Here is a 17109-nt window from a genome sequence, read left to right as displayed (position 1 = left end):
TAGCTCATCTAAAAAGGTTAAGAAGGTTATTTTTTGTAGTTTTAGTTTCTCCTTGATGCCACTTCAAAGCTCCTGAAAATCTCCGGTAAATGAGGGAAGGGCTTCTGAGTAGAAACATGGAGACCTACAGAAAAATGGCTAAGGAATGAAAAAAAGAATGTGAAGTATAGAGTAGAATTTCGATTTTTAAAATGTGTGTATATATATATGTATGTATGTATGTACAGTGTTTTGTCAAAATTCGATAACAATCTTGAAATTAAAATCACAGTAAAGTGTAAACTTCCCCAGGGCAGCCCTCCCTCATGCATAAAAGTATAATGCAACATAAGTCTCAAACACTAAAGGTAAAGGGGTTGATTTAGAGTTAAGAAGACAGGGTACTCTGTCATAAAGTGTTTTTCTCCAACCAGATGGTCTCCCTCCTTATTTAGAGTTGGTGGACCATCAGTATTCCGTCAACAGGCCCCCTGGTGGCTACAGTGATATAACAAGCTGCAGGAGGCTTTTCCCGCAACTGCCTATCTGGCCAGTAGCAGCTGAAACACTGCTTTGAACCCTGCTATTGGTCTCTGCCTTGACACACTGCATGTATCTAAATGCTTAATTTGAGGTTCTATTGCCTTTAAAAGTTTACTTCTGTGGTAGATTAGGACTTAAAGGAATAATGGAAAAGATACATTCTTTGACCAGGATGACAGGATGAACCTAGTTAGTGTATTGGACATGCTGCATTGCAGTCCACCTCATATTGTGCCAAGGTGCCAGTTACCATTGACTGTCTGACACTTTTTGTCCCACTTAAACTTTAAATATTCACATCTTTGATTTCTCTTTTTGGATTTTTGACAGTTTGGTGTCATTTTGTTTGGTTCATTTTATTCTATGTTTCTAATTTGATTTGCTATGTTTATTGTTTTGCATATTTACTTTATAGCTGTTATGGTACTGCATAAATGCTTGACACATGGCCCTAAATTAAGTCTGACTGCTCTGTGCCGTAGTTCAGGCTAAATTAGTGACTTTGAGGGTTCCCCCTGCCAAGGGTTGTGATTATTCCTTGATCTTGAATGAGAAGTCAGCCTAATCACCCTTGGAGGCCCACTTCTTTGTCCTAGGTACAAGAGTGAACAGGTCTAGTCATTCAGGCCTCTTCCCAGGTCACAGAAAGCAGGTCCAGTCCTCTTCTGTTCTTCCAAGGGTCCAGGAGTGTTCTAAAGTGGGTGCCTAGATGTACCACATCTATTCCTGGCTTAGCTTGTGCGTGGGAATGACTCCTAGGCACACCCTAACCGATGGGTTAAACATTCCTGCTGTCAGCCCTAACCACTTTGGCTATTTACAAGATTGTGAAAGTCGGGCTCTGGGGTTGTGCGTGGAGAGGGAAGTGTACTATGTCCTCCCACATCCAGCACTAAAATCCAATTTGGTGCAGCCACTGTACCCCCAAAACCCCAGAGACAAAAGGCTGCTAATACAAAAGCAGAGTCCTCTCACCAATTAGACAGTGGATACACAAGAATTGTCTTGTCATTCTGTTCCAATTCTTTCAAGTACGCCCCTAGTATTATATGTAAAACCTAGAGACAGAAGTCTTGTAGGACAAAAGCAGGATACTTCAGCAACCAGACAGTGAAAGCATACAGATTTTCTTGGCATCCTGATCTTGTTCTTTCAAGTGTAACACGTGGCTTCGGAGACCTGTCAAGTAGGATTTGACACTCTGCTGACAAATTGAGGCCCACTGGCAGCATATTCTGCTGAGCTTAAAGAACTCATCTCTGCCCATTCAGGTCAGCCTATTTGTTTCTGCGATGTATTTCACCCCAATTCAATGCTAATTACTGGCTGAGAGCTGGCTGAGAAATATACTATGTCTTCTGACAGTTCAGTCAGGTAAAGGATAACTTGCATAGTTATTAAAAATCGTATTTCAGCGTTGAATTGGATTTTTGATAACATTAAAAATAGTTGTAATTATTTTTCTAGCTCGTCCTATTCCAGAGATGCAGTATTAGGCTTTAATATTGCTTCCTAGTGTTTCTGTGTGGGCCAGCCAGCCTTGCGACAATAGCTTTTGGGTGCTAGTCACTATAAGAACATGTTAACATTAAAATTCTGCCTGCCCCACGTTTAAACACCATGCACCCTGCCTTGTGGGCTGGAAAGCCCACTTAGGGGTGAATTATTACTATTTTAAAGGGAGGGTTGAACTGTCAAAAGGATTTATTTTGACAGGTCAAATTGTAGTTTTTACACTGCTATAGTCCGGCTACAACGGTAGGCCTGAAGCCCTATTTGCACTGACACTGTAGTGGGTGGCATAATGGGTGCTGCACTTCACTAGTGGCATCAAAAGGTGAAAATCTGGGTTTCCACGTAGAAAAAGCGGATTACCTACAGCCACAGTCTCCTGTGGGGTTGAATGTGACCTAGTATGCTCTGGGATCAATTGAGGAATTGTCTCAGAAGCTTGGGATGTCAAACAGCTGCAGTGTTCTTCTTGATGCCCTTGTTCCTTCTCTCTACAACTAGAGGGTTGCATATTTCTGACTGATGAGCCCTAATAAGAGTGAAACCAGTCTTGTGTTCCGGTTCACGGAGGACCTGCCTTGCAGTTTGAGCGGGACTGATTCCATGGGAGCATGGTCACACTGGTTTGCACCTGGCTGGGTTCAAACTGAAGATGGCATGTGTGCATAATAACAATGGATTTAGGTGTGGCCCAAGTAATTACCAGTGGCTGCGATTAATGTAATCATTCCATCCACCACTTTTGTGTGTACTTCAGTAGATCAATGTGCACCACACCACCTCACAAGATGCGAGCTTGGCTTGACACATGCATTTCCTAATTTCTCTTAATGTTTACTCTGCCAAAGTGTGTTCCCTGTCCAGTCCACAAACTTTATAAAGCTTTACAACTACACACGTATACTTATCCATTGAAAAGCCTAATCTAAAGTGGAGAATATGTTCAGGTGCAGTGTGGGCTTTAGTGTGGTGTCCCATATCTCCTTTAAATCAAAATGTCTTTATGACTAAAAACAACAGCAAGAAGCATTTATTTCCAACACTAGTGGGCTGGCTTGTGCACAGCATGTGAATATACATCACCAGAGGCTGCCAAGTTATTATTACAGTTTAGTAACGTTTTTCCTTGTAATATATAACAATTAAGGACAGGTTACAGAATGAAAATTGCAATCTAGCAATCAGAGCAGTTTCAATAACAACTCTTCGGTTAACAAGAAGAGATTAAGAAATAATGGTTGCCCCATCAGAGATCTAGCACGTCACATCCTCCATGTTTGCAGTTCTAGACCGAATCATTAACGAATATTATTTGTCCTTAATGATTGCCTTCCAAGTTAATCTGGATTAGTAGCCATTTTTATCTCCAACATGGCTACCACCGTTCATGCCAAGGTGCTGGGCAGTTGTCTGATCGTTGTATGCATTCCAGAGCACGACATGATGGCCCTCAGGGTAACAACAAGGTCTGTCTTCTGATTTCGACTCCCAAGTGAGCCCACTTGGGAGACTTCCACTTGTTAAATTCTCTCCAAAACTTCAGCTGCAGCAATGATTGATCTCTGAGTACCAGGTGGACAACCAAATGAGACCAGCTCAAAGGGTCCTGTGCATTTGGATCAAGCTCTCAAACAATGGAATGTTGCATTAGTGGCAAAAGATGCCCAATTCGCCCACATAAGCACACTTCTACCTTTAATGTATTTTCTCAAGTTGTGCAGGATTGCCACATCACAGCACCAACAAATTGAAAACCGCTTAAATCTCAACAAGTATAGGGTGGCACTACTGGCCATTTGGAAATATGGATAAAATAAAGGAAGCCATCTTAATAATATAACTTCCTGGTGCAGCCCTGTTACAAATAATGTTTGAATAATATTGTGTCACTTATTTGTGCACATGCAAAATTCAACAATACAAGCATGCACCATTATCTCCCACCCTACATTTAAGCATTTTCAACAAAAATAAAAGGATTGTGATAATCTGAAAAATGTCAGAAAATACTGCGGAAAGTTATATACATGCACAAATGTCCTCCAAAAACAATTCGATTCTTGAAAAAACATGTTTTGCACCCAATGCTCTTTCATACTTGCATCCTGTAGCTCAAGGTAGTTTGTACAACTCTTTAAAGCCTTTATTTATTTATCTTTCGTATTTGTAAAGCGCTACACTTATCCCCTAGGGAATGTTACGGCACTAGGTAGCTACCCCTCCTGCCCATTAAGAGAACTTCACGTACAGTAAAATACATTAACTAAGGAAAAGCCAGGGTTATAGTTTCTTCCTGAATCTACTGTGGTTATTAATAAGCTGGATGTCCAGAGGTAACACATTCCACTGGGCAGCAGCCAAATAAGAAAAGAATCAGCCACCAGTTCTAACTCTCCTTATGCGTTATTTAGCAAGGGCTATTACGAGATCTTCGGTCCGGAGTTGGAATATAAAATTCTACTCTGTCCTGTAGGATCTCTGGTCCTGAGTTATAAAAGGCTTTATGCGCAGGGCATACAAGTTTGAAATGAGCTTTTTTGCACATAGTTAGCCAGTGTAAGGCTGCCACACAGGATGAAGCAGAGCTAAATCTGTCCATGTTACAGATTATCTTGGCGGCAGCGTTTTGAATTACCTGTAATCCCGTAAACAGGTAAACCGCCTTGCCTACAAAGAGCGAGAACAAGAACAAGGGGCACCCTACACACCAGGAACCAGTATGTCATATGTAACAGAAAAAACTATTCCAGCGGAAAGTTAGGCTAATCTATAATAATAATAATAATCAAATGCACAATCGTAATCCGAAAGACGGGTTAAGGTGATGTCAGAAAGAAAGAGGTCCTTGCAGACTTTGTTCACATTAGTTCTTTTTATCAGATTTGTAAAATTCTAATTTATATATACACAGACCAAGTAAAAACAATAGTGCTTTTGTGTCCCCAAGTGAAATGGAACCATAAAACCAACAGTGAAGAACATGTACAACTTGGTTTCCACAATTTTTTAAAGGCGACCAAAGATTAATTTAGTAATGATTACAGCTTCTGTGTACAATAGTCAGAGCTTTTAAACTGGTTGGCTTTCAAATACAGTCAACGGCGTTTCAACCCTTTTACAGTGCAAGGTCTCTTCAGGACCAAGGGATATGGGGACAATCTAATGATCAGAAAAAAAAGAAGGCATACGCTTAGAATGCTATATGTCAGCTAGGATCCTTAAAAAATAACTTTAATGGAATAGTGTGTACCTGATGGCGATTGTTCAGCCTCGTGAGACAGTGAAATAAGTGAGACACCGGTAAAGTGAGAGAGGAAAAGGGGGAATACTCACATGGGGACCCGGTCAGGTGCTGCACATGTGAGAATACAAAAGTGATATTGATCAGTAAGCGGAAGATTGAAGTTTGAGGTATAAATGAACTGTGGGTTATCGATAAACTGGTTGTCTTACCCCCGTATGAGGGACAAACTAGTGGGCTGACAAACGGTCTTAATCATAGGTTGAGCAATATATCTTTGGATAATTAACCACAACAATATAAAGCAGGTGCAAGCAGGCTTACCACTTGGTGTAGTGGTGATGGAGCAGATTCTTCAATTTAATTAAACCGGCCGCGGGACCAATTGTGCCACGGGGATAGTATTACTCTGTGGGGTAATGTCGAAAGGTTAGGGACTGCCCAACGCCCATCCAGCATTTTAAACTAGGATCACAGTGGTGGGGTGTTAGTAATGTTAGCATTGAGGTCTTTACGTGCTGTCGTTGATTGAGGTAGAGAAGGGCAGGGAAATGACTAACTATGTCACCCGTGGCTCCGTGACAAATGTAACAACCTTGATGACAGATGCCCCTCGTCTCAAATATGGTCTTAATGTGTATTCTACTGCGCATTTGACCTACAGAGCGTTGTAACCCATTAAAGTTTGCACCAAGCATGGGTGCCGCCTTCCGTCTCCACTGTTGCATTAATGTGTTAATCCAAGGGTGTACTGTTAGCTGGGCCCGCCATGTACTTAAGGCGTTTGATCTATGTAATAATACGGCTAAGTGCTATTAATGCGTGACGGCAACAGGGAGCTTTAAACAATAATGTTAGCACAAGGCCGCCACCAGTCTTTAATGTTGCATTGCTGTACTAAATGTAATGCATGCTTTTAGCGGGGCCTGCCATGCGTGCACGGCGTCTAAATGTGATTAATATTTAACAATGCGCATACTGAAGTACCGGATGCTTTAACTAACAGCAGCACAGGTTAGGAAATCAATATAAAAGAATGGCGAACGATGTGTGCCTCCCTCCATCTCTAATAGGCATTAATATGTTAAAAAAGGGACTATCCTGAATTAAGGTCTATTCTTCTGTTGTCCCACACTATGTACTGTTGCCGCCCTGATGACGGTGTAGCCCTCATTGGGTGAGACACCGAAACGCGCGTTGGCGCTGAACAACCTTGTGTGTCTGGATCCAACTATTGTCCTCATATAAGAGCATACACGAAAGTCCTTCATCTGTACATTTATTCAGAATTTAGGAACCTGTACTGATCCCCTATTGTATAGTTTTGATTGTGGTTAGAATGTTATCTGATTGAGGTTTATGCCCGAGTATGTTTGTATCGTGTACATTTTGGATGAATGCTGGGCTTGAATGTGAGCGTGTGGGACCTGATGTTATTGTATATTTATATGTCTGATGTTTTTCATATTTATGTCCTTAATTCAATATGTATTTGTTTTTTATTTATTAAATGAATGTCATCTTTGAAAATAAATATAAAGAAATGTAAAAAAAATTCTGTGATATTATATTCATCACTTGTATTTTGTTAGCCCTGTGATGTAATATATTTACTGACCCACTCTGAGCATAAACTATCGTATATATAGGCAGGTTGGCCTTTGTAGCAGTAATCAGGCTTTAACTTACAGTAGCACAGATTAGGAAATTAATATAAAAGAATGGCGAAAGATGTGTGGCTCCCTCCATCTCTAATAGTCTTTCATATGTTAAAAACAGGGCATGCTGGTGGCTGGGGACACCATGTGGACAGGGCGCTCACCTTTGGGATAAATCTGTCAATTCGAACTGCTCCCGTCGTCTGCCTGGTTACAAAGAGGGCATTGCTATAGTTCAGCCAACTAGTTATAAGAGCCTGGACTATTTTTTGTTTTTTGTTTTTTTTACAGTACGAATATTTTATTTGTTGTTTTATCTCTAAACTGAATTCTACAGCAAGAGACCAGAGGAAGTAGTATTAAGAGGAGAGGGAATTTTTTTTTTAGAATATACAGCATTTCCGTTTTCGCCGAGTTTCCGGCGCCTCGATAGCAGCTAGGATAGCCTCATCAAACACATTCTTCAGACCTCTCTGCGTAAGTGCAGAGCACTCAACATACTTCACTGCCTTTAAGTCCGGAGCAAGCTTCTCAGCAGTCTCCGGAGTGATAGGTTTCAGTTTATTTTTGGCAAGTTTCTCACATGTTGAAGGGTCATCTCGTAGATCAATCTGGGTCCCAACAAGCAGGAAAGGAGTCTTTGGACAATGATAGGTAATTTCTGGCACCCACTTCTCTTTGACATTTTCAAAAGAAGATGGCGAGACCACAGAGAAACAGACTAAAAACACATGTCCGTGGGTAGCTTAAAGGTCTTAATCTGTCATAATCTTCTTGCCCTGCAGTATCAAACAAGCCTAGGGTGTATGGCTCACCACCAATCATAACTGTTAAGGCATAGTTGTCAAATACCAACTGCTCCATCCCCGACGACTACACATTTAATAGTCTGCATGGCTTTAATCTGCTAGTATCCACTTTCAGCAATATTTATCGGATGGTAACCTCGCACAGCTCGCCTGTACTATTTTTTGTGCCAAGCTATTAGAATCTAATTGAACAGTCTTCTCAAAATCTTGAGGATGCTGTAGCATTTGCCACATGTATTTCTGACATGATCTTGCACAGAGAGACAATCCTCAATGATGACCCCACAATCCTTTGCTAACTTTTTTTTGGTGTGGTGGAGGCATCTCCCACAGTGACGCCGGCTACCAGGAGGAATCCCAAGTCAGATGTGCCTCATCAAATAGCAAGATCTCAGTTTTTTCTGCATTTAGTTTTAAGCAATGATTTGTCATCCAGCCTGCTACATCGGGGAGGCACTCACGTAGTTTGCCTCTGATCTCGTCAAGGTTCTCACCCAGTGAGTTAATCAGTTGGGTGTCATCCGTGTAGGAAGTTAACTCAAAGCCCCCTTTTCCAACAATCTTTGGAAGTGGTGAGGCATATATATTCAACCAGGTAGGGCTCAATGAAGAGCCCTGGGAAACTCCACTGTTTGATATGAGAGGGCGTGATCTGCATGTGCCCAGCTGTACTGTCCGTTAGGAAAGACCTGAGCCACCGAAGGGCATGTGAGTATAAGCCCAACTCTTCAAGTGTGTTAATCAGCAAGGTGTGGGAGACCATATTGAAGACTGCAGACAGGTCAAGTAGGATCAGGGCAGCGGCCTTGCCCTGAGCAACTACTGATCTCATATCATCCAGTTCTGGTAGCAGCATTGTTTGCATGAAAACCCCTCAGAGGGATTCCAGTAACTTGTTGTTTTCAGAAAAATCAGTCAACTGGCTATTCACCAATTTTTCTAAAATTTAAATGAAGGGCTGGAGTGAAATGGGCCGATAATTGTAAAGGATGGACTTGTCAATACCAGGTTTCTTTATACAAGGGTAATCATACTGCTTCCTTCCAAATCTCTGGGTAGGTTGCCTCTTCAAGAGATTTATAAAACATTTGAGTAAAATTGGGACATAGTATATGGGCTAAACGAGAATAGATAAAATGGGGGCAAGGGGTCGAACAGGGTGCCGCAATTGACCTTCAACATCGGCTGTAGTTTCTGAAAATTTTTCGAAGGCTCCCAGATGTATGTTAGTATCTGGGTGGAGATCTAAACAGGTCTGTGCATAGTCGTAAGAAAATGGTTGGTTCTCAAAACACAAATAGATTTTTTCAGTTTTCTCTGTGAAATAAACGGCTAATTTCCTCACAGAAAGCCTCTGTTTAGAGAATTGATTGAGAAAGGCACTTGGACTGGGCAAGCTCGGTCTTTCAGCTGACTAACAGAAAGAAGCTACTCATTTGTGAAGCTAACACTATGGCCATATTATGCCTGAATAAATAGAGCATCATGTCTACTTTCACTTTGTGCTAACCTAGTGATGTCCATGTTTCTGCGCTCTGGAAATGGTTAGCACCCTTTTGGTTAGCTGACTGCGCTCCAGAATAGATGCGCATCCTGAGTAAAATTCATTATATTTTTCAGATGTGGTCAGTACAAGAATGTATAGTGAGTAGGAGGTTCAGCAAGTGGGGTCGACCTCAGATTGATATTCTTGCTTTGCGTGAAAATTTGAGTTCCCCAATATACATCTTTAGTGTACAGGCAACAGGCCTGTCTGGGGATGAACGATCATTTTCTGTGAATTGCCTTCATTTTTTTTAATAACCAATTTATATTAGGTGTAGTATTACAAAGCAGTATTCACCAATAATTCTGTAACATCATCACTTTTCATGTCCGGGCATAGCATTGAGTATTCACAGCCATAATTGACAATATCCCCAAATCCACAACCCGTGATATGCATACTACCCTCCCCATATCTTTTTATATTTTTGTGGGCAACCTCTTGCTTTGTAAATTGGTTTCTCCTGGCATGAACACCAGTGAAATCCCATCCTCCAGATTGCCAGAGAAGGGGGATCTAGTCACTTCCAAATCTGAGTAATGTCCCATTTGGCCACAAAGGAGGTCACACATATGAAGGCCTGTGCAGACCGTGCCCCCCACCCCCCACCTCAGTCTCCTTCAGGAGACCCAGCAGGGCAAGCAAGTCAATGTGGTGGCCCAGCATCTCCGAGATCTCATGTTCCCCCTGTTTCAAAGGATGATAGGGCCCGGCAGGACCAGACCATAAGGACGTCCGCTGCGGGTAGGGAATGCCTCGCACATGTCACCTGAGCCACAATGCCCCTCTGCAATAATAGTTGGGGGGGGGGGTCAGATACGTCACGTAGAGATAATGATTTGAACAATCGTCAAATTTTCCTACCCAGCCCTCCTACCTGTGCCGCAAAAAGAGAACGTAATCTGGTGCATTAATTATCAGGGACAGATTAATCACAGAGACAGCTCCCTTGCTCAATTTTCCCCTCAAGAGTTTGGCTTCAAGAAGACTGTGTTCTAGGATCTGGGCATTCATTGAGAGGTGGACCAGCAAGACATGAACCCACTGAAGGTACTAGAAGAATTGTGTGTGGGAGAGGCATTATTGGTTCCCCCTCAGCAAACGTCCCCCAAGTCGGTGATTCCTATCCTGTCCCTCCACGCGAACCCCAGAAGGATTGATACCTGCCGGAGCCAGGTGGGCTGTCACAGCATTGTCATGTATGTAAGGCGTTGATTCCAACAGTTAAGGCATATGGCCGTTCTCCAGCAAAGCGATGTCACCCGGTCACAGGAGGGAGTTTCCGGGGATATTAGATTACCATAACGCAGGCCAAGAGGACCATCAAGTCCCATGAGGTGGAATTCAAGGCGATATGCAGGATCATCCCATCCCCCTGCAAACCATTAATTTATCGGGACCAGGTGTGCAGCAATGTAATAATCATATATATCGGTCATGCTAAGGCCCTCATGGAATGGGGATTTTCTTTTGGAGGCAAAGGCCACCTGGTCGTGAGATATTACACTTGAACAACTCTATGAAGAGCCCCCTTGCGCCCATCCAACCTCCCTTAACAGTCCAACCACAGGAGATACAATACCTCTCGTAGCAGGCATGCCCATCAGGGAGCACAGCATCGCACAAAAAAAGTGAGATGTGTGGTCTCCAGAAGGGTTTAGGTCAGCTAGTCAGGCATGCTCTCTAAGGTCGTTTATAAAGAACTGGGGTGTTGGAGAGGGGTTCCTCGAGGTCTACAGCACCTGGGACCTCCTCTACAGGGGACAGGCTTGGTGACCCCCGTCTTTTATGCTGGCTCATCGTCCTTCGTGAATGGATACGCCATCTATGGGGTGCTCAAGTGGGAAGGGGTGGAGGCCGGTCTTTCGCCCCCTATTTTGCAAATACTTCAGATCCTGTCAGCTGCAGCAATCGCTGCTCTGTCGCCCACTCCCAGGCTTGTTCAGAGGTGTAAAAAGAAATAGGTAGACGATTCAAAGATCACCTTGAGATGGGCCGGGAAAAGAACCAAGTACTGTATCTTGAGTGCATGGAGTTTCTACTTCACTTCCTCAACAAGCGTTGATGCTGCTGGACTTCCCTGGTGTAGTCTAGAAAGATCAGGCTTTTGGCTTCGAGGTATCCCAGGTCTTGATGATTTTACGCTTCTTGGAGGATAGCATCGCGATCTCGATGTTTAAGGATACACGCTGTCACAGAGCGAGGGGGGCACCAGGGGGAGGCCCTTTTAGCAAGGGCACAATGCGCCCTTTCCTTCACAAAACAACGGGACAGTTTATCCATCGGGACCCAGGCCCTGAACCATTCTTTTAGAAAGCTGTCCATCTTGGAGTCCTTGGCACCCTCTCGAAAGCCGATAAGGCGTAGTTTATTTCTCCTGGATCAATTCTCTGCGTCTTCCGCTCTTTCTTCCAGAATGGTTGGCATGTATATCAGTTGGAAGACCTGACATTTGAGGGTCACTAGTTCATTCTCCGTTGGCGAAATCCGGGTTTCAGTCTTTGTGACCCTCTCCTCTACTTTGCATACTTCTTGATGCAGGCTGGAGAGGTCAATGCAGACGCTGACAATTTTGGATTCCAATGCCTCCCTAGAGTCCTAAATTGCAGTAAAGAATTGCCTTCAAGTCTGTGGGGAGCTGGTGAGGCACGGCGGGGGAAACCCCCAAAGTCCCTCTAGTATCTGGTACCAAAGTAGTGTACTGGTCCATTTTGGTCTGGGAAATGCCTTTCAATTGCTGTTATAAATTGGCCTATTTACCTACTGACAGTTCAACCTAAGTATGATGAAAGGCCCCATGACACTTTTCACAAAAGTTTAAATGCCCCTCTCATCCCTGCAGGAATTGGAGGTACGCCTATTGTGCCTAAGCATGACTCGCATTCAGTACCACTCTACAGTGCACTTTTACTATTACTCTGTTTTTGTGATACTCTATTTCCCAAACTTGGGAGAATGGAAGATGGAGTTGGCCATGAAATTATGTGGAGAAGCCACCAGCAGATGTTAGCAGCCAACGCTAACTCCATGAGACCCCTCCCTAGCATTACAATACGCTTTAGCCCATTTTGCCATGCTTTGACATTACTGTGGGAACAAATAGCACCTCCAGGCCCACCGCCGAGCACCTTCCTTTAACTGCACTTCCATATTCTAATTTCACTTGCTGACTGACATTGTTTCACATCTAACTCACCTTAGTACAGTAGCCAGAAAGATTTCTGCGGTCCGTCCAGTGACTGTGTCAATCTGCAGCATGTTCCCAAAGAAGGACATTGAGGTCAGGGTGGGTAATGGCTCCAACCTATCCACTGCTTTATAAAAACATAGAGCAGCGCAAGGATGGCCAGCAAGAATGCTAGTGTCGCTAGGAATGTGCCAGAGGTCAGGAGGGAATTTTTAGGGTGATCAGAACAGCCCAATGGAATTATTGGGGAGAGAATGTGGTGTAACAAGCAGAGCTGCCGACTTTGGAGTTTGTGTCTGTGTCGGCTCAATTCTGATTCTGGGCAAATCACTTAATCTTACAGTGCCTACGAAAATGAATGTGTACATATGTAATGTAACTCAAGGTCTTGTAAAGCGAATCGAGTTCACTCTAAAAACTGCAAAACATTATTATTGATTACCGATTTTCTCTGACTCGCTACCAAAAGTTCATTGGTTTTTCTCTCTGCCCTCCTGTTTAGTGAGTTACCTACTCTCAGAAGAGAAAGGCATCCATAATACTGCCACTCAAGATAGCACAGAATTCAAAAATTCTTCCTTGCAAAAGAGCAGAAGGAGAAAAAAGTGCCCGGCAACAGAATGGCACCACTTAAAAAATGAAAGCTTTTGCAAAAGAAAAGAAAGAGAAGTAAAGCAGCCATTGCACCGCACCGCACTGCACAGAAAACCTAACTTCTACTAAGAGTGGTGAACCCCATCAAAATACGTACTTTCCACAGAGAACGTCTTCCCGAATCTTAATGCTTAGAACCCAAGCGTACTGATTGAAATAGATTTAGGCCACACGCATCCTCTGCTTGTACACCGACTCCTGCTTCTTTGTAACCACACCCTTTCACAACTCGTCATAGGGCTGGGTTGGGTCCATGAAGCTTCTTGACCCCCCCCCAAAGAAAGGCCAGGGCTGGAGTGAATTAAGCCCTTAGGCCTCCACGATGTCTGGCACATGCGCAAGCTCCTGTGTCAGAGAAGAGTGGCTGACTGGCTGCGAGGGTCAGCTTGTGACACTGCACTTGTAATAAAGCATTGGCTCTGCATGTAAGTTTTCCTACTTAATGCGCCATGTGTATTGATAATTAAATAATAATACACAGCATGTAATGTGATTATTTAACTACCAATGCGGTGGATGATAAATAAAGCAGCAAAATTAGCGGGGTGTAGCCCCGACGTCCAAAGCAGGAAACCGCAGCTGGACCAATTACTGTATAACCTATTCTTTTAAGGCATGCGTTCCAATTCATTACGCTGTCTGTACGACCACCAGAATTCCATTGGGGTAGTTCAGATCTGCTCTACCTTCTTGAGCCATCGTTAGTGATGTTAACTACAAATACCATTTCTTGCAATTGATCCAATTTCTTTTAGGGAATGGGTGATCACTACATTTTCCCTTTGATGAGCAGCATGCCTCATCAGCCAGTTGCAAAGTCTGGCTTGATTGAGAACCACACTTATGAAAATGTGAATGTTTAGTTGTAGGACCAATGAGAGATCAGTCTTATTTTGGGGGCTAATCCCATCGGCTGGAAGACCACTCTTTCCCTTCACCAGGAACCCAATTATTAACACTAGACATTACAAGAAAGGTTAAGAGTACATTAACTCTCGTTTACCTTTCTGTTAAGAGATGGTTTCTCAGCACTGCTGCTGCGGAAACCCTGAAATACCCAAAAGCAAAAAAAGAATAGGTTCACTTTCCTTACAATAACCTTTTTTTCACTTTATTATAAATATATTTGATGCAAATGAAATAATTCTAGCCTTTCCATACTGCTGCAGTAGAGGGTCCAGTATTTCAGTTTGAAATCCTTTTCTTTATGTTTTATTAAGCTTGCTACATTCAAAGAGTCCCGGGATGGTGAGGTGAAGAGATTTGAGGCTTTGCAGGAGAAAGCTGATCAACTGGAAACACTTGAAGAAAAGGTAACAAACATACACCCCTGTTGTTTGCTCTAGAAGCCTCTAATATGCAGTGTGTTAACAAATAATAAGTTGCATACATGGTTGTATTGAGTGTGATGTGGTTGACATACAAAGCTTCTTTAGCCAAACTCCAGATATTTACCTTGACAAACTCAACATACAAGAGTGAATTCACTTCTTGCACCTCATCATTTATAGCTAGTGTTAGATCATGTCTCTTGCAATTGAAGATGCATCAATTTCACTCGCTAGTTCAGATATTCCACATGCTCTCTGCACCAAAATGGCTTTTTTGTTTTCAGATTGCTGGGGCAAATAAGTATTTGTGTGTGCCTCTGTAGTTTAGAAAAATGTATTTAGGTATGGTGGTCACTAGCAAGAGTCTCATTGGTTACCAACTCCTTTAAAATCTCAAATGGGTCAACTTCATGTGGAATGTAGCAATGCCTATTTAATTCTAGCCTGCCCATGGGCTCAGGCACTGCTCCATCGTGTGCCAGGTAGGATATACTCCATGTGCATTCTCCCCTCACGCGTTGTCCCTTCTGCAGAAATGAACCAAAAATACCTGTTATAGCACTGAAAACAGACTGGATGGCTGGAAACGTGTGCAGCCCTTTTCTGTCTGTGACCTGCCTTCCCATAAATCTGTCTCAGCCCTCCCTCTTCATTTCCTTTTCTACCAATGAAGGAGTCTTTATAATCTAGTCTTCTTTTCGTGAAGAAGACTCATGTCTGGTTGTTGCTCCCACATATCAATGTGCCTTGTTCTTCATGAGACGTGCTGAGTACTACTTAAAAAGTCACTTGTGGTTTTAGTTATGTTCAGCCTTTAGAAATTATTTTTTGTTTCTTGCCTTCACTTGCTGATTCTTAGCTTCTCTGGTTTATAATTCAAATCTCTATAAGCATCTGCTTCTCCGATGAAGTTTTAGTTTTCCACTTCTGAACTGCAGAGTGGGCAGATTATCCTTGTTTCAAAATGCTGCTGATCTTCTGGTACTAAGAATCCCTAAATACCAATCTGGCTCGCTCTCCCAAGCCCATCTTCACTGCAGATACATAAGCGTATAATTTTTAAATCCCTATGTATCGCCTTCAAAGCTCCTAATGGCATTGACCATGACTACCTGCAACAAAAATGTATTTGTTACCATCCTTCCAGAGCCTTGCGTTCCTCATTAGCATGTAGTGTCATTTCATCTACTGTACAGCACAAATATGGAACTCCAAACCTTTCTCCCTTAAGGCCTGTACAAGCCTTTATGCTTTCAGAAAAGGCCTGAACACGTGGCTTTTTAATCAGTAATCTCTTTTTGGAACTGGTTTCTCTGCTTGACACTGTGGTCTTTTAATTTGTCTCCTCTATAGAAGCCTGCACCTCGGGCAGTAGTTGCACTTTATAAATAATTATTTCATTTCATTTTCATCTCAATTACTTCAGGTATATAACATGCCTTTTCAAATGCAAAGACAATTGTGAGTAAGACTGGGCTCCCCCTCTTGTAATGCACCTATCTTTTTATAGAAGTAAGGTCTTTCATATGGGATTTGCCACTTGCAGTCTCTTTAGTATGCGGGGGGCTGTCTCATGCAATAAGGGTTTTTTCATTGTACTATTGATGATCTCCATGAGGGGGGCATCGGTTACTGCAAATCTACTTTTTTCCTTGGTGGTAAATCAATTTAGACCACTTTCCACACATTCTTTGAAAGAATTGTTATAAGATGTGGGCCATAAGAGGGCAATGATTATTAGGCAAATACACCAGATTTGAATTCTCCCATGGTGCAAGCTGCTTTATGCTGTTTGGACCCCTGTACACCTTGTGAGACATTGAGCTTTGAGGATTACATCAATATGACTTATTGCAGTGGTCCATGGACAGACTGCCTTTTCCTTGGATCCATGCAATATTTAGTGGCTGAGTAAGATTGTCGAGTTTGAAACATGCAGGGCTATACCGATATAAATGACCGAACAGAACAGCACTGCTTTTCAATTCCATGCACCGGGCTTTAATCACAAAGTAAACAAAAAAAGGTTTTTCTAGTTGCTCCCTATGATGAATTGGTTGTGGTGATATTTCAGTGACTCTTAAAATAACCATAAGAAGAAGCACCCTTATGTTGTCCTCTTTATCCAAGAAGCGCAAATGTGTTGTTTTTCATGTGGAAGAATCCTCTTGGGACTTAAGCATCCTCTGATTTGGTCTTCTGATGATAATTAACTAGTCGAATATTTGAGGGAGCCTTAGTCTTCAGTGTGCCAACACGGCTGAGGTTAAATTTCAAGGCCTTTTTTTTCCCAGTAATTTATTGCTGGATGATGCTGCCCGACTTCCAAGCCAGATTTTCTCTGGATTCAGGCCCTTAGGATTTGTACCAAGGCTAAATGCTACCAATGATGATTGAATGACCTGCAAGTTGACTAAGAAATGGAGCAGCCAAGAAAGTATCACCTTTTTCAATGGCAATACCCTCCCCATCAATAATAGGGTCCAACACTTCCAGCACCATACTGAGTTTATTGCATCCACGCCTTTCAAATGTCACCTGCTATTAAGTCTGAATCCAAGAGAATATTGTGGGTCCCAACATGGCTAAATGTGTGTTGTGCACAAGTCAACAGCGAGGAATTAATCAAGATCAAGCTATCTATATCTC

The 17109-nt window shown here is 42.6% G+C and overlaps 1 protein-coding gene and 1 pseudogene across 1 annotated transcript in view; one reads left to right on the top strand and one right to left on the bottom strand.

Moving 5' to 3' along the window:
* FKBP15 (FKBP prolyl isomerase family member 15) overlaps positions 1-17109 on the top strand; it is a 384455-nt gene that overhangs the window by 313028 nt on the left and 54318 nt on the right. Inside the window, exon 24 of the mRNA XM_086921201.1 lies at positions 14350-14442. Within this exon, the coding sequence (XP_086777327.1) occupies positions 14350-14442 (93 nt within the window). The remainder of the gene's footprint in view (positions 1-14349; positions 14443-17109) is intronic.
* LOC147710535 (cell division control protein 42 homolog pseudogene) lies at positions 7317-7862 on the bottom strand (annotated as a pseudogene).

This window comes from Lissotriton vulgaris, chromosome 5, assembly GCF_964263255.1.
Source record: "Lissotriton vulgaris chromosome 5, aLisVul1.2, whole genome shotgun sequence".
Lineage (NCBI taxonomy): Eukaryota > Metazoa > Chordata > Amphibia > Caudata > Salamandridae > Lissotriton > Lissotriton vulgaris.
The sequence above is the reverse complement of the archived record's forward strand: the minus strand, read 5'-3'. Positions and strand labels throughout refer to the sequence as shown.